This window comes from Sitophilus oryzae, unplaced genomic scaffold, assembly GCF_002938485.1.
Source record: "Sitophilus oryzae breed Bouriz unplaced genomic scaffold, Soryzae_2.0 scaffold_377_pilon_pilon, whole genome shotgun sequence".
NCBI lineage: Eukaryota > Metazoa > Arthropoda > Insecta > Coleoptera > Curculionidae > Sitophilus > Sitophilus oryzae.
This window is the reverse complement of record NW_022146948.1, coordinates 1050091-1069092: the sequence shown is the minus strand read 5'-3', so window position 1 is coordinate 1069092 and position 19002 is coordinate 1050091. Positions and strand designations below refer to the sequence as shown.

The window sequence follows — 19002 nt, the reverse complement described above, 5'->3', positions numbered from 1 at the left end:
TCAAAGGTTGGAAGCAAAAATATGGTAGAAATATGGGAGTACCCATAGGGGATAATATGCTCTACACACTTTGCTTCGCGGACGATAAGGTACTCATAGCACAATATTACGATGACATAAATTATATGACACGTAAGCTTATAGAAGAATATCAGAAATGGAGACTCGAGATCAATACTAACAAAACAGAATATATGTCTATCGGAGGAGAACAGATACTAGAAGGGAAGAAAATTAAGTGCTACACAAAATACAAATATTTGGGTATGCAAATCAAAAATGATAGACTGTTGGATACAGCAATTAAAGAACGAAACCAACTTGGCAGGAATGCTATCACGGTATTAAATGGGATACTGTGGGACAGAAGCATAAATAACAGAAACATAACACTAATATAATACCATCATCAAGAGTATAATCACGTACAGCTGTGAAGTGTAGCCAATTAAGGAAACAACAAAACGAATGCTGGAAGCTACAGAGATGGATCTTTGGGGAAGAGCAGCAGGCAAATCAAGACTCAATGAATAACTAACAAACGCATAAGAGAGATTATGGAAGTTAAACATACAATAGTGGACGAGATAAAGAACAGTCAACCCATATGGCACGGGCATGTCCAAAGAATGGCAGAAATAATAATCAAAAAGCAAATTATAAACTGGAAACCTGCAGGAAGAAGAAAACCGGGTAGATCGAGAAGAAGTTGGCAGGAAGGGATTGACACGTTTACGGAGGAAAGATCTCTCGGAGACGGTGCATGGAGAGACAGATAGACATGGAGCATCGGAAGACGTAGAACCTTTTAAACCGATTAATGTATATATATATATATATATATATATATATATATATATATATATATATATATATATATATATATATATATATATATATATATATATATATATATATATATATATATATATATATATATATATATATATATGCTATATATATGCTATATATATATATATATAATATATATATATATATATATATATATATATATATATATATATATATATATATATATATATATATATATATATATATATATATATATATATATATATATGAAGGCATTGAATTTTGCTTAAATAATATCTGTTGAATGCTCTTTCATTACTATTGCTTTTGTTAGATAGTAATTTTAATTCAATTTCATTCTCTTACCGAAAAACTGCTTGTATTTTCGTCGCCGCCTGTTCTTCGCTCTTTACGTCGTCTTTGTTTTCTTCGCTTTTTGTAGTACCGTTAGATCGGATTGTTATCGTCCTTGCTGAACTAGAATTTGTGTCTTTAGAGTCCAATTCTGAAATAAAGAATAAAAAAATTAATACCAACTTTATACATACATCTGTTTGACACCACACGTTGCTGGTCTTCATGTTTTGGCTCTAATAAATCTGTTGTCTTAATATTTGAATGTTTAGAATTCTGTTGAGCAATGCATCTAATATAAGTTAGACAGTGTTTTAACAATTTTTTAAAATCATTTAAAAAAAAATTATTTTGGTTTTAATTTATTAACAAATTTATTTTTTACCTTGTTTTTTTATACTGATAATATCTAAAACAATTTCAAATGTTTTCATGGAAAATTGGTGATTCATCCGATATTATCTTTGATCGATGTCGTCGAACAAACTTTATCAAGAGGAAGCAGCAATTTTCTCAAGCAAAAAAACTTTAAAATTAATTTCCTCTTAAACGTTGTGAAAGACAGTGAAAACAACTTTATTGGGTAATGTGAGAAAATGCAATTATAAAAGCTTTTAAGACATCTTCATATTATATGCGTATAAACATGTTGTCTAAGATGAAAGTTATTAATGTATAAATAATATTCCGTTTAAAAGTTGTAGGTAAAGTGTTATTTACATAAAATATACAGGTTTCATAAAATATACAACTATTACGTATTTTGGAATTAAGTGAATAATATAATTCCTATATATAATATTCCTAAACGAATAATATAATTCCTATATAATATATAGTAATTCCTAATAAATAATTAATAAATCCTCCAACGCAACGGTCTAAAACACTGGAAGAAATTTCTCAGAATTTGTAACCGAAATAAAATCAAAGATTCTTCTTGATTTAAGTAAGAACAATCTTCGGATTGCCAAGTGGTTTTTAACAGGACACTATGTTCTCAATAAACATGTCAGTATACTGAACATGTCAGTATAGATTGAACCTAAGAAACAACGGCTAACTTAACACGCAGATCATTATGATTTAAATAAAAAATATAGACTTAAATAAGAAAAACGATTTAAATTATATTATATTGATTTAATAAAGAAGTGCCTATCTATTTACAAAATTAATTTGAAATAAGATTTATAAGTAAAGTGAATTTACGCCTTCAAATTAACAGCAAAGCTAAATAGACACCTGCTATTGCTAAAATGAAGTATAAGATAAGCTATGTTTAAGGGCAATGCCGTCTTTTATTGGGATAAAGTTGTAATCTGTCTAAAACTGAAACTTTATTATAGTTTTATGACAAGTTTCGTAAATAAAGTTTAAGCAGAACCATCTCTTAAATTTAGTGCTAGTCGAATAAAAGTTAAAGAGTGAAAAGTGTATTTTTATGTTCTTAAATTGATTGTTTAGGGTTTATCAGCTTTAGAGAGATATGTATTAATGGTGAAATATACAGGGTGGTCCGAACTGTGTTCCGGAAACTTCGACAGCATATTTTGCAGATAAAAATAAGTAAAAAAATTCGTATAAATGTATGTCCTAAAATGCTTAGTTTTGGAGATACAAGGTGTAGAAGTTACAATTTTATTTCGATTTTTTCGAAATAATTTCTGAAGTAACGTAAATATTTGGATTAAAATTGGTGTCTGGGAGTTTTTTGACACGGCAAATTTTATTTTCCTGTCAATATGACTCCTACTTGTAGAGGGCGCCATCTACATAATGTTTTTTTCGGAGTCCGAACCCGTATGAAACGTAATGACTTTTCGTCCGTACTTGTATAAAACAACTGAGTAAAAAAATATGCATTTACAAAGTTTTTTACGTAAAAAATGTCTCTTAGTAAAAATCCTTTTACCTAGAGACATTTTTTACGTAAAAAATTACGGAAATGTATATTTTTTTACTCAGTAGTTTTATGCAGGTACGGACGAAAAGTTATTACTCTCCAAAACAGTTAAAACACATGTAGATGACGCCCTCTACAAGTAGGAGTCATATTGACATCAAAATCAAATTTCTCATGTCAAAAAACCTCCCAAACGCCAATTTTCATCCAAATATTGACGGTACTTCAGAAATTATTTGGAAAAAATCGAAATAAAAATGAAACTTCTACACCCTGTATCTTCGAAACTAAGCATTTTAGGACACACATTTATACAAACTTTTTTACTTATTTTTATCTGCAGAATATGCTGCCGAAGTTTCCGGAATACAGTTTGGACTACCCTGTATATATGATACGAATTAAACTTTTAGTTACATAATCGAGGGCGCAATTTTCAAATTCATTGTTGCCAACCATGGACCTATTCAGCGCCGGGCTGTCTAACTGGAATTTAAATTTCCCGCTGGGGATTCATTTGGTAGCTCTGCTGTAAAAAATATCAAGTTGCCACATTTATTTATATATTTCCTGACATTGTCATTCGTCTTGACACTTTAGTTTTGTATATTACGAGTTTGTGGTATAAATAAATAGTGTTGTGATACTTATTTAAGCTTAAAAATGTTTACTAGTAGACCTTCTAGTCGAACATTGTTCTTTTAGAACCTCTTTTAGTGCAAGGTGGTACAATATAGCTTAATAGCCGTAAAACTCATTGCAACTTTATTAGAATACTTTGAACGGGAAAGCGGTAGTAATGGCCCTTATGTCTATTAAGTGCAGTTAAGAAGGTGGGTTTTGTTGATGCAAATAATAACTGTTTTTATATTTATAATTAATTTATTTTTGTTTCCTAAAATATTTTTATTAAAAGGAACTATGTGAAAGTGGGCGACGCTTTGCCGGTTTAGCTTAATCACGTGACTAAATGTTTATTTGATATACTATAATACATCATTTGATGAACTATAATAAATAGTGATGGAAAAAAACCGATTAATTCCAATAATCGAGTACTCGAGTTTCAAGCGATTGCAATAACCGAGTGATCGGTTTTTCACCCGTCGCTTGTTGTAAGTACTCGTTAATGCCAAGCGCCAAGCAGTAAGTTGCGTGCGCAGTGATGAATGGCAAGTAGCAAGCGGCAAGCGATTCGCTTGGTCGCTTGATTTAGTTTATTTCAAAGCATTGTCGATGTAGGTCGTAAAATTTTGTCCCTCAGATACGCAACGGATAAAAATATATACGGCGTCGTATAAATTTGCTAACTGCAATGTATGTAGAAAATTCGCTCGGCTTTTTATCGAGTATGTCACATTAAAATCGGATTTCAATTTATTTCATTCTAGGATCGGTTGGTACTCGTCACTTGCATCGCTCGTTCATAATCGAGCGATGTCGGTTATTTCAATAATCGAGTACTCAAGCGAATGAATTTTCGTGCAAGTATATTGTATATGGCTTGTTATATAAATCTTCCATAAACAAAATAAAAATAATGAATCAGTAAAAGTCCGAATCTAGCATATATGCAAGTTTATGTACCCAATTTAAACTATTCCGTCTTTTATTCCATTCTAATAAATGTTTTGAAAACTTGCTTATGTATTCTAAACGGACATAAAGGAGGAAATAAAGAGTCTCTGATTGTGATGCAAATAGGCTTTTCATCATTAACTTGCGTGCATTGAAAATATTCAGGAGGTTTATCTTTTGAAATCAATAGTAGCCTAAAAAAAATTTTATTATATTTTACTAAAATGGGGCTTGTTTACCAATTCCATTTTAAAGTTAAAAGTATAGAAATTAGTATTATATAAGTATTAAAGTATAGAAAAATTATTTATATTTTTTCAAATATAAGTATGTTCATATAAATATTGTACACTTTTTCTTTTTGGTTGTTAAAAATAAACTGCTCCATAATTTTGTCGATTGTGATACACGTTTGATTATAACTTTTCATTGTCGTAAACTTGCACGCAATGTACTTTACAGGTTTTTATTTTTAAATACTAGTTAGGATATTGAAGCGAATACATTTTTTTAGTGTGTTTAAATTGAATATCAAGTAACTTTTAATTAATAAAACAAAATATCACTATTAATTTAAATGTTATTATATACAATTTTATAGCAATGAATTTCAAAGGAAATTATTTTCCACTGCAAGAATTTTTCTTTTCGATTAGCATAAAAGGAGTTTTCTTTCATTTATTAATAAAGCTTCTCAAAGTTCTTCTAACATTCGTCTAAATTCAGGAAATAGGACACAGTGTAAAGGAAGATTTCTCTGATGTAAAGCGTCTTTAAAATACATCTCTTATTGATTCCTGTTTTGACGTAATAGAATGTTTTATTTTATTTTGTTTTTTGTTTAAATTTAAAACATTTTACTTTAGTAAAAATATGTTTAGGGATAGATAAATAGATTTATACCTAAACTATATTTCTACTTGAATAGGATAAATTGTATACCCATTAATTATATTACCATAGAAAATTTAAAGTTAAGTTCTCAACATATTTTTTATATAATATTCTATAGACTTAGTGCATTCTCCTGGCACCGACGAAATAACAAGGCCGGACAGCTTATTCGTGACGTCATCAACTGGAGGCATAAACTTTGATTGCATTTAATTTGATACTCTTTATACGTATATAATGGCTTTAAAATTGCATCGAATTTTTAATAAATAATTAATCATAAATTATGCATCGTTATTGTATTTATTTATGCTGTAACTTTCTTTTATTTCTTTTTCCAAGTCTATAATTTTTTTTACCACAGTAGTTTTTCAGACGTGTATTTGTAATAGAATTATTTACGACAATTTTCATAATAACATCAGGATGATAAAGTACCAACTATGCGGAAAGTGCAATAATTTTAAATTACTTTTAATGTAATCCAAAATTATTTTTGATAAAAATATTTTTTTATTGTGAATTCTGAAATACTCCTCATGACTTTGCAAAACTTTGCTAAAAATTATAATTCAAATAAAACTGTATCAGTTATTAATTTCATCTTTTGGAAACCTAAGACTGCCTCTAGGAACGTTCTTTATAAGTGAATTTTGTTCAATATCAATGTTGTCTGAAAATGTTAAATTATTCTTACATGTATCGCATTTAATTTTCTTTAAGACAATATAACAGCAACATCCTCTTAAATAAGCAATAACAGGCATTTTTTCCTTCACACTTTCAAAATTTTGTAATCATATTATTTCAAAAGTATTAGATAGTGGAATTTGTAAAAATTCTAAAAAATGTAAATCTTGATATTTTCGTAACATAGCATAATCGTAATACACATAATGTATCTAAATTCAACAATTTCCGAATTATGAAATTTAGATTTTGAAATGTTAAACGAAAATTTTGTAATTTCCATACTTGATATAATCTCATTTTATACATCTATAAATGCTAACTTGAAAGCTAATGCCACATATTATTAAGTATCACAGTTTCCGCAGAATGGCACCATTAAATAAAACTGAAAACATCGAAATTAATTGAATCGAATTGTTTAAGTGATAATTAAAAGTCAATAACTCGGAAACGGTCGATTTGTGGTACAATGTGTGTATCCATTTAAAAAATAAAACTTTGATGTGCCACGACGTTATGACTGACCCTGTATACTTAAATTTATTACCCGCTAATAGATATTTTAAAAATCCTATAACTTTTATATTTAACTTTTTGTGGTGCTTCTTATATTTTACCTAATAATCGACCGTTCCCATACATATCAGTGACCCTGTATATGTAGATACTAAGGGATTCAATCCCGGACAATTTTATGTTGTCGGAATCCCGGGATTATTAACCCCGAATCTCGGGATCCCGGGATTTCAGTAATAATGCTACCAATGTTACTTTCAAAGAACATTTTATTAAAATTCCTGGAGACAAACGGTACATTGTGAGACAGGAAATTGTAGAGAGAAACAAGCCCTATAACATAGGATACAACATTTTAATGAACAGTGCTTTCCATAAAATCAATAAAATGAAAAATATACGAAATAAAATAAATGTACCGATTTCTTTCGAAAATCGACAGTTCACAAAAAAAAAAAATAATACAAAATTTAAATTTAAAATATAATTATACTGTTACAAAAAAATTATCACTCTGAATTACTGGTTTCGTTAACCATAGGTCCAGAGTGATTTTGTATTAAGTTTGGCAACTGTCGTATTTGTTAGTTTCCACCTCGTCGTTTAAGCATTAAATTGTTTCCAAACTTTTAACTAATTAATTAGAACTCTAAAGTTCTTGCAACTTTATACAGCAGATGGTGTTTTTGCTCGTTTCATTGTACGATTTCCTAAGTGGTTATTTTAGTTCACTTTATAACTATTGGATAGAATTTGAAATTAGATATTATTTTGGCGGAACATTCATGAAACGACTAACACAATTATTTATTGTCTATCGTACTATGGTTCTAAGACAAGTGAGGGAACACAAGGATCATAGGAAACCTATCTTGGTTCAGATTCACTACTGGGAATGTAAAATAAATGGGAGGCGAGGGTTAATCACCGCGACCTTACATATTTATTTTATTGTGTTCCCCTTTCTTGAGTTATAACTCATCATACAGCCCCAGATCTTTGACAAAAGCCAATATCTAAGGCGGTTTTACAGAGGGTAGTTACCAAAGTTTATGGCACGACTGATTTTCGTCTCGGCGCACATGAGGTGTTCTGGTGTTTTGAATTCTCTCTTAGCTTCAATCTATCGAGGTGTTCATTGAGGAGACATTGTCCTGTTAAAAACCCTGTGACAAGCCGAAGATGGTTCTTACTTAAATCAAGGAAAATCTTTGATATTTCTCGGTCGTTAGTCCTATTATTTACTGGGAATACCCAAATTAATAAGTAGTGTAGCAGTTAATCTTCGTCAGAATCCGCTTTTAGAAATAGAGATACTCGTGTACTTGGCAACTATTCCAAATCGTAGTAAGTGAAGTAAATTCCTACTAAAAGCAAAGGTACTAGTGAAGGATCGAAAAATAATCCTTGGTACTAGTACTTGTTTCTTTAGTATCTTTCCTTTTATGGATATCACAGTTTCAACAAAGATTAAAACATACACTGTTACCATTTTACTGATAACTGCCTGCAGTGATAAGATTAGCAATGCAGTGATTTTAGTCCAGTAAAATTGTATCGCCGTATAGAGAGTGAAAATAAAAAAAATTAGGGGCAAGCTTATTTTTTCAGAGTCTTCAGTCAGTCTTTCAGTCTTCTGAGTGTAAAATTAACAAAATCGGAAATTTTCCCCTTGCGGTTTTTGAGCAATAGGGGTGTTTTTTTTAAAACTGTACTACAACAAAATAATTAGACGCAAATTGTACATAAGAACATTCCCTATAAGTTTGCCTAATTAATTGTTTTATAAGTTTATTATTTCCGGACTTAGCGGCCGTTTCATGAGCCCTTTGGAGTGGTTTTCAAAAAGTTTGTTTTGCAGCAAATTGACCCTTATGAAAGTTGTTCATAATAAATGGACAAACAATTTTTCGTCATGAATTTTTTTGTAGCTTGATTATTTTTGGAGATAGCGTCCAGTTCATGAACAAATTAGGGTAGTTTTCAATGTTACTCTTTTTTCAGCAAATTCACCCTAGGAAACTCGTTCAAAATAAGAGTACATATAATAAACTATATTCTGACGATGACGACTTTACTTCATACGAAGTAAGAAAAGAAACCAACAATAAATCTGAGGAGCCAACGCCAGGTCCATCACACAAAATTGAATCATAATATTCATTCACTTGATGAATTCCATGTTTCGTTTTGGGGAAATAAATACATATCATAGGGAAGTTTGCATGTAATTTTAATATGAACACCTTTAAGTTGAAAAATTTGTAGAACTAAACAAAAATTATGAAACTACCCCAATTTGTTCATGAACTGGACGCTATCTCCAAAAATAATGAAGCTACAAAAAAAATCATGGGGAAAAGTTGCTTGTCCATGTATCATGAACAACTTTCATATGAGTCAATTTACTGTAAAACAAACTTTTTATAAACCACCCCAAAGGGCTTATGAAACGGCCTCTAAGCCCGGAAATAATAAACTTATAAAAAAAATCATTAGGCAAACTTATAGAAAATGTTCTTATGTACAATTTGCGTCTAATTATTTTGTTGTAGTACAGTTTAAAAAAAACACCCCTATTGCTCAAAAACCGCAAGGGAAAAATTTCCGATTTTGTTTATTTTACACTCAGAAGACAGTCGCTGACAAACTCTGAAAAAATCAGCTTGCCCGTAATTTTTTTTTTCAAATGACAATTTTATTGGATTATTTTGATGACAATGCTTACAAAAACTTTAAATTGTATACTCGTACTTTTACTACTATTACTATTTTATACTTAAGTCCATCATTTTCATGTTTCCAAAGCAAAAACATTATCCATAGCTATATTTTCATTATGGATAATTGTGGATTTAACCAGATGCTTTTATTTTATTTAAAAGGGTATAGTTCCCACGATTAACTCCTTACACGAACAAAAAATCTAATAGCAATATTGATAAATGTCATTATTGTTTTCTTTCTGAACATAAATGCAGTGTTATGGTAAGAATTGTATTATATATATTTTATTAAATCGATAAATAGAAGGTAAATGCTATGAGCGAAATCCATGATGCCTATAATCCTACAAGCGATAAAAAGTAATTGGAAAAGTCTAGAAATATAATTTAAAAAGTTATCGTTATGACATTCGATAAAATGAATAAAATATTAGGAAATACGTATGTGTAAGCAGTAGAAAAAATAATTTGTTAATAATTTCTTATTTTGTATTTACTGTAAATAAATTTGTTATTTTATTATTTTAGATTATTAGATTTTAATTATTTTTATTAGCGTATTTTGGAATATGATGGGCATCGATGGTTTAAAACTGTTTTTGTAAATAGGCTTGCTGTATTTCAGTTGACAATTTCAAATGTCAATAAAAATGCCGAAAAACGTGTAAAGGAGAGCGTAATTAGGGCGTTGTTGGGCGCAATAACATTCAATAATTCAACTTTCTCGGATATTCAACTCTCCCGAAACAACATTTTATAACTTCACATTTTCTCACACCGATTTGATCAAAAGAAAAAATGGATTCAAGCAGTTCGACGAAACAAGTGAGTAAACAAAGTGCTCTCATAAAATATAATTTGCAATATTAGTGGTAGGTATACTTTTTTTAATCAACTAGTGATTAAATGTTTTATGAACATCTTCTAAAATTATAATTATGTACCTTTAAAAAATTTCGTTATAGCCGAAATAGCCTCAATTATGACCCCCACTAGCAAAACCGGTGAGTAAAATTATGCTCGCTACCATAGTGGAACTCATCTCAAAAGTTTTTTTAGCTGGAATAATTAATTATAATACAAGTTAGACCTCCTGAAAATATTAATTTTTTTTTTTAGTTTTAGACACACTAAACAAATTATACTTCCTAGCACTTTTAGAATAATTAATTATATAAACTTTTTTTCGTATACTCGCTACTTAAACCCATGTATTTTTATATGCTAGTTGTTTACGATATTTTCCGATGGTGGCAGCACCGGCGGAGAAGGCACTAAGCATAGAGTTAAAAAATAAAAGCACTAAGCCTATTGAAGTTATTGAGAGTAATTTTCTCTTGGTTTAAACTGTGTTCTATAATATATTTTTTTGTGTGAATACTCTTTAAAGTTTATAATTCTACAGTGTCACATAAAATGGAACTGTCATATTGAATGACTTAAGTAAGGCGCGTTTCCACGAGTCAAGTCAACTAATCAAGCTTTGAATTTATTTCTCGTGAATGTAGTATCATCTGATTTAACAAATCATATAAGTTCTAGGTACTCGGTGGCGTAGAGGTACAGGCTCTCGTCTCCCAATCTCAAGGTTGTGGGTTCGAATCCTACACCCGGCATTTCATCAGACAACTATTTTTATTAAATAAAAATAGTTTGGGTACCTAGGTCGACTCAGCCTTAAATGAGTACTTGGGATTCACAATCCTGAGGTAATAATAGGCGGCTGAAGCGTAGTGCTAGCCACATTACCTTCCTTGTATACCGAACGGCTCTAGCATGGTAAGTTGTACCTTTCTACTCCCACGGCGTAAAACGCTATGTACGGGAGCTATTATTATTATTATATTTCTTCAAATAAGTTGATTCCTGTCCCAGTTGATTACGAATTAACTTTTGGCGTTTAAGTGGTGCTTTTAAACTGATGCCAAGTAGATGGTCATCTAGATGACTAAAGAGTGTGTACTTTGTATAATTTAAAAAAGAAATAACTTCTTCAATTATTTTTTTTCAAAATTCGGCCATTAAAATCGTTTTCAGCCATTTAATTTTCTAAATGTCAAATTTGATACCGGACTGCAACAGCGTAAATTTTATTATGGCATTTTTAATCTATTTAAAAAAAATCTAACACTAAAGTCAAATTTGACCTAAATCCATAAATAAAATAATATCCCAATTGTTGGGGGTTGGAACTTTTGTTGTTACAAGAGCAAAATAAAACATGCACTGGTCTCTCAGTTTTAATCATCTGCTGATAATGCTAACATGGTTATTAAAACGCGCGTCCAGTGCAAAAGTAAAGTGTTTTGGTGTATTATGGTGAATTAGTGTTTATTTTGCCAGTATCCCATATGATGTAGACTTTATGATGTGATTTGACATTGTATATGAGATATAGTAACTATAAATGTATATTTTTGTTTCACAGTAATAAAAACTAACTCCTGAAACACAACTGTAATAAAGATTTATGATATTATGCTATCTTTATCTTAATTGTTGTATAAAAACACCATTAAATTAATAATATCATAAATAGAATTGTTATATAGATAAAGTAGCAATTAAAGAACCTTTTAATAATATATTTAACGGGTATTTATTTCTCTGATTCTTGTTGAGCTAACTGACAACTAAATATTTAAGTAATGTCTGTCCTTCAACTGATGGAAATGGAATAGTTTCAAGACCCGTTTATGTCATTGAATATTCTGCCTTGACCTGTTTCCATCTTTTAATAATGTAGGTAAGGAGTTATTAAGAGGGAAAAAATAAAACTTCAAAACTTTGTCCCGAAATATAGAAGTTATGAATGACACCGGTGTCGGTGTCGATACCGGAATACCGGATAACACATATTTAGCCACCGGTGTCAGTCAGGTTTTAAACCGGTGTTCCGGGTTAAGGAAGAGACCTAATAAGATGTGAAAGTCGCGTAGAAGCACAGATAACATAGTATACCGGGTGGTGCATCGGCGTTGGAATCATAGGAAATCCCCCCAAAGTTTGAACTGTCCAAATATTGGCTGTCCTGTTATTTAAAGGTGTGCGTATGTTGAACACACATGTCAAATTTGAACGATTTTCGATAAGCTGTTTTTAATTAATTTGAGATAAACTGCACCTTTTTTTAAATTAAAACTGAACAGGTAACAGGTAAACAGGTAACAGTGAACAGGTAACAGGAACAGGTAATTTATTTAAAATTTCTTTACATTTTATTACTTCACTAATATTAAAATCGATGACGAAAGTTTCGAACTAAACGAGGGGCACATTTTTTCGTAAAAAAGTTCTAGCTTTCTATGTTATTTGTTGAAATTACAGTATCTATAAGGATAAAAGAAGTTCCACCAGTAGTAGCACTCTCTACCCTAATGGAAAGCACCCTTTCGATGCTATTACGGAATTTTCAACGATCGCCATTCGCTTTGGCATTAAAATGTGTGTGAGAGTACCAAATTTCAGGAAAAAAGGTTTACCAACGTGTTTAAAAATAAACAAAATATATTATTTTTATTTAACGAAGATTGTAACTTCTTCGGGAAGCATTTTAAGTCATATGTTCATAGAAATTTTTTGTTTTATTTTTATCTGTATAATCAATTACCAAAGTTAGATACACTACTTTTTTGATACCCTGTATACCGGGAGCGTCTGAAAAGTGGCTCACCCCTATAACATTTTTTATTTTTTCAGATGAAACAACGAGATTTGGTATGTTACTATATGACGTAAATTAGGATTGATTGACGTACTCAGTTGTTTTCTGTCACTTCCTGTTTCACCGGAAATGACTACAACTTTTGATTTTTAAAAGGTACTCACGGTGTTTTGTTGCTTTATTCGATAGAACATGACACTCTGAATAGAATGACATATCATATGTCAACTTTTGACATTTTCGAATATGGTTTATTTGTAATTGCAACATGCGATTCATAACGACAATTTGATTTCGAAATACCAGGTGTGTGGTACCAAATTATTCGTAAAAAATGCCTTTTCCAAATATGGTAATGAGCCACCGTCGTTCCATTTGAAAAAATTGAGATATGATAAAAAATGCGATTTGGGCATCTTTTAACCGGCCAGGACAAGACACGAATAATATTAGACGATCAAATCCATTTTCCAAGGCTTGATTAAAAACTAGTGTTTTTAACATAGCCATGGTCCTCTAGATTGGAATTTAAAATTCAATTTTGTTTTAAGCAAAAATGTCAAAAGTTGACATATCATATCATTCTACTTATGACATATCATATCATTCTACTTAGAATGTCATTTTCTATAGAATAAAGTAAAAAAAACCACCGAGGGTGCCATTTAAAAATCAAAATTTGTAGTCATTTCCAATGAAACAATAAGTGACAGAAAACAGTTGAATACGTCAATGAGTCTTAATTTATGTCATATACTAACATACCAAATCTCGATTTTTTATCTGAAAAAAATAAAATAGTTATAGGGGTGAGCCACTTTTGGGACGCACCCGGTATACCTACATATTAAAAATAAATAATAGATATTTATAACCTATAAAACTCTAAACATATTTGCTATTTGTGGATCTGTTTTAAAATCACCGATCCTAGTATTTTATATCAACTGCATTTAGATATTTATAAAATTATCCAATTTATTGGTAAAAAATTCTTGGAACATTTTAAAATAAACAAAAATCCCTTGGGCTTTTCTAAAGTACCTATTGTTGTTTTTCAACGAACCGTTTTCATTTTTTACTTAAATAAACTATTTGTTTGCATCTTATACTTCACTATTTCTATAATAACTAAAACATATAAAGCGTTTTTATATTCAATAAATAAACAAAAGTGTTTGTAGAAACCATATATTTTACGATATTAATACTATTGGCCTTTTGTTGGTATTTACTGATGCTTCTATGAATATAAAATCAACTGAAGTTCGAAGATAAAAATATGTAAAACAATTCACCATCAAGACAGATAGAGTTGAAAATGTTTTAGATTTATTACAAGATATAAAACTACTGTTGTTGATATATTCATATTTTCTCTATTTCTGTTTGTCTTTAAAAAGTTAAAATTAAAAACATATTTCCAACCAGTTTCCAATATTGATTTTGACATTTAATATAATATAATATTAGATTGTTTGATTAGGATTAAAAATAACACTTTTTGCGGCGAGGCTGTACGTTTGACATACAGCGAGGCACAAAAGTCATTTTACTCCTAATAGATATAATATATATATATATATATATATATATATATATATATATATATATATATATATATATATATATATATATATATATATATATATATATATATATATATATATATATATATATATATATATATATATATATATATATATATATATATATATATATATATATATATATATATATATATATATATATATATATATATATATATATATATATATATATATATATATATATATATATATATATATATATATTTTTTCAAACGTCAAATTTTTTTTAAACAATTTCAAACGTTCAAAATGATATAAAAAGATTTAAAAGTAATACCTTGTATGTAATTATACAGGGTGTTTCAAAAAACATGTGCCACTATTCGTGGGGAGATTCCTCACGTAAATAATAAGATTTATTTTTCATATTCGATTTTGCATTATTTCGTAGCTATAGGGTGTTAAAGTCTTAATAATCTTTCGATTTATTATAATTTTCTTTCACGTATTTTTAGTGATTCGAATCAAACTTTGAGGGTAAAAGTTACTATAAGTGCTACATATTTTAATGCTAAAAAAGTGTCGATAAATTTATCAGGGACGTGCATATGGGTTATCACTGGATTATTTTTCCAAAAAAAAACATGTGCGCCACCAATTTTTTTCTTTTGATATCAAAATTGTGTACGCAGTTTAGTGCCAATTAAAAGTTATCTCTTGATATTTTGTGATGAGATTGATGAGATAACCGAAATTCTGTTAATTACAATTATTAATAAAAATGAAATGAATAAATTATATAGTTTACCTAATTTATTATTAAATATTATTATTACTATTAGTCCAACCTACAGCAATTTCAAATAAAAAAATAATGGTATTTAAGATAATTATAAAACAACTAATTTTAAAAAATTTTAACATCCTGTAACTCTAAAACTATGCATTTCCATACCTATGTTTATAGGAACTTTTTTTCATATTTTTTGATGAGGAATTAATGAGTACTTACTTAAAACTTTCGCAAGTTAATGATATTAAATTTTTTTAAAGGTTGCTATTGGGCTTGGATCAAGGCAAATTAATAAAATTGCGTTTATCTCATCAATTAGGCCCAAATCGACAAAATATCAAGAGACAACTTTTAATCAGCATTAAACTGCTGACACTATTTTTCTAATAAGAAAGAAAAAAGCCAGTGGCGTACATGCTTTTTTTAGAAAAATATTCCAGTGATAACCCATATGCACGTCCCTAGAGAATATGTCTCTATAATCCAAATTTCATTCGAATCGCTAAAAGCACTTGGAAGAAAATTATAATAAATCGAAAAAAATATTAAGACTTTAACACCCTGTAGCTAGGAAACAAAGCAAAATCGGACCTATGTTGATATAAAAAATAAATCTTCTTTTTACATGAGGAATCTCCCCACGAGAGATGACACATGCTTTGTGAAACACCCTGTATATCGGGAAACTATGGTTACGCTCGTTAAATTTGACACTTTATATATTTTCGTACTTTTGTGCTTAGGCGTAAAAGTACTTCACTTTTATGCCTAGGCGTTAAAATGATTTTTTTATATTGTCATTCACGTCGCAAAAATTAATACTTTTGTGACGTTTGAAAAAAAATATATTATCAGCCTATTTTAAAATTTACTCTAAAAAATATTAAAAAAATATATTTAAAATTAAGAAAATAAAATTTACGCTCTTTATTTTTACGCTATTATTTCTGGCAAACTTTATTAAAATAATTACTGACTTAAAAACTAAAATAGAAAACTAAACTGATATTGAAATTTGAGAAACAAAACAGAAAACACTATATAAACTAAACAAGAAACTTAAAAATTATTTCAAAAATACAAATAGATATAATTTATTTTAAATACTGCGATACCTTATGCCGACATAACTCGTGTTTTAATATTTCTACACAAAAATGCCATAAATATGTATATCCAAAGTTTGGAATCCCAAATGGCATATTCCGTAAAATGTTAGCTTTACTTTCCATTCGAATGGTGTAACTAACAACGGCAGAACGGCATTTTTTAGATCAAATTTATCCAACTAGGTCGTGTATTTTTAGTTTAGTATCAGGAAAAGGTAGTCGTAGGGTGCCTGGCTTGTTTTTTATTTGTTTTGTAAAGGAGAATGTGCACCATTGTAGTAGTATTTCAAGTATCTGTATGCGTTGACAGAATGAACTTTTATACAGGGTGTTTCAAAAAACATGTGCCATCTCTTGTGGGGAGATTCCTCACGTAAAAATAAAATTTATTTTTCATATCAACATAGGCCCGATTTTGCTTTGTTTCGTAGCTACAGGGTGTTAAAGCTTTAATGTTTTTTCGATTCATTATAATTTAAAGTACTTTTAGAGTTTTTAGAGTTATTTTGCTTTGAAAATTAAAAAAAATATATTTTTTGCTTAAATGTTGAGAACCACTGGAACTTTTCTTTCTGGATTTTTTTCTTTTAAATTTAATCTCCTACCTATGTTGCCATATTATATACATATTTCTTTTTGGTACATTTGGTTTTTAACCTAAAATTTAAAAAAAAATAACATATTATATTTCAAACTTATTTATTTTTTTCGCGAAGTATACTACCCCCAAAAATATTTGCACGTATTTAAAACTCACCCTGTAGATAAAAATAATGTTTGTTAGTCTCTCTAAAACTCAAGACCGGCTGGACCAATTTAGCTAATTTTGGTTTTGGAATTTTTCGCCAAGGAAGTGTCTATAAGAAGTGATGAGAAAATCCTAAAAATATTTGCACGTATTTAAAACTCTCCCGGTAGATAAAAATGAAATAATGTTTGTTAGTCTCTCTAAAATTCAAGACCGGCTGAACCAATTTAGCTAATTTTGGTTTTGGAATTTTTCGCCAAGGAAGTGTCTATAAGAAGTGATGACAAAATCCTAAAAATATTTGCACGTATTTAAAACTCTCCCTGTAGATAAAAATGAAATAATGTTTGTTAGTCTCTCTAAAATTCAAGACCGGCTGGACCAATTTAGCTAATTTTGGTTTTGGAATTTTTCGCCAAGGAAGTGTCTATAAGAAGTGATGAGAAATTCCTAAAAATATTTGCACATATTTAAAACTCTCCCTGTAGATAAAAATGAAATAATGTTTGTTAGTCTCTCTAAAATTCAAGACCGGCTGGACCAATTTAGCTAATTTTGGTTTTGGAATTTTTCGCCAAGGAAGTGTCTATAAGAAGTGATGAGAAAATCCTAAAAATATTTGCACATATTTAAAACTCTCCCTGTAGATAAAAATGAAATAATGTTTGTTAGTCTCTCTAAAATTCAAGACCGGCTGGACCAATTTAGCTAATTTTGGTTTTGGAATTTTTCGCCAAGGAAGTGTCTATAAGAAGTGATGAGAAAATCCTAAAAATATTTGCACATATTTAAAACTCTCCCTGTAGATAAAAATGAAATAATGTTTGTTAGTCTCTCTAAAATTCAAGACCAGCTGGACCAATTTAGCTAATTTTGGTTTTGGAATTTTTCGCCAAGGAAGTGTCTATAAGAAGTGATGAGAAAATCCTAAAAATATTTGCACGTATTTAAAACTCTCCCGGTAGATAAAAATGAAATAATGTTTGTTAGTCTCTCTAAAATTCAAGACCGGCTGGACCAATTTAGCTAATTTTGGTTTTGGAATTTTTCGCCAAGGAAGTGTCTATAAGAAGTGATGAGAAATTCCTAAAAATATTTGCACATATTTAAAACTCTCCCTGTAGATAAAAATGAAATAATGTTTGTTAGTCTCTCTAAAATTCAAGACCGGCTGGACCAATTTAGCTAATTTTGGTTTTGGAATTTTTCGCCAAGGAAGTGTCTATAAGAAGTGATGAGAAAATCCTAAAAATATTTGCACATATTTAAAACTCTCCCTGTAGATAAAAATGAAATAATGTTTGTTAGTCTCTCTAAAATTCAAGACCGGCTGGACCAATTTAGCTAATTTTGGTTTTGGAATTTTTCGCCAAGGAAGTGTCTATAAGTGATGACAAAATCCTAAAAATATTTGCACGTATTTAAAACTCTCCCTGTAGATAAAAATGAAATAATGTTTGTTAGTCTCTCTAAAATTCAAGACCGGCTAGACCAATTTAGCTAATTTTGGTTTTGGAATTTTTCGCCAAGGAAGTGTCTATAAGAAGTGATGACAAAATCCTAAAAATATTTGCACGTATTTAAAACTCTCCCTGTAGATAAAAATGAAATAATGTTTGTTAGTCTCTCTAAAATTTAAGACCGGCTGGACCAATTTA

At 29.5% G+C, this 19002-nt stretch overlaps 1 protein-coding gene across 1 annotated transcript in view; it reads right to left on the bottom strand.

Annotated features, from left to right (window-relative positions):
- LOC115885211 overlaps positions 1 to 19002 on the bottom strand; it is a 185798-nt gene that overhangs the window by 32946 nt on the left and 133850 nt on the right. Inside the window, exon 2 of the mRNA XM_030904039.1 lies at positions 1180 to 1318. Within this exon, the coding sequence (XP_030759899.1) occupies positions 1180 to 1318 (139 nt within the window). The remainder of the gene's footprint in view (positions 1 to 1179; positions 1319 to 19002) is intronic.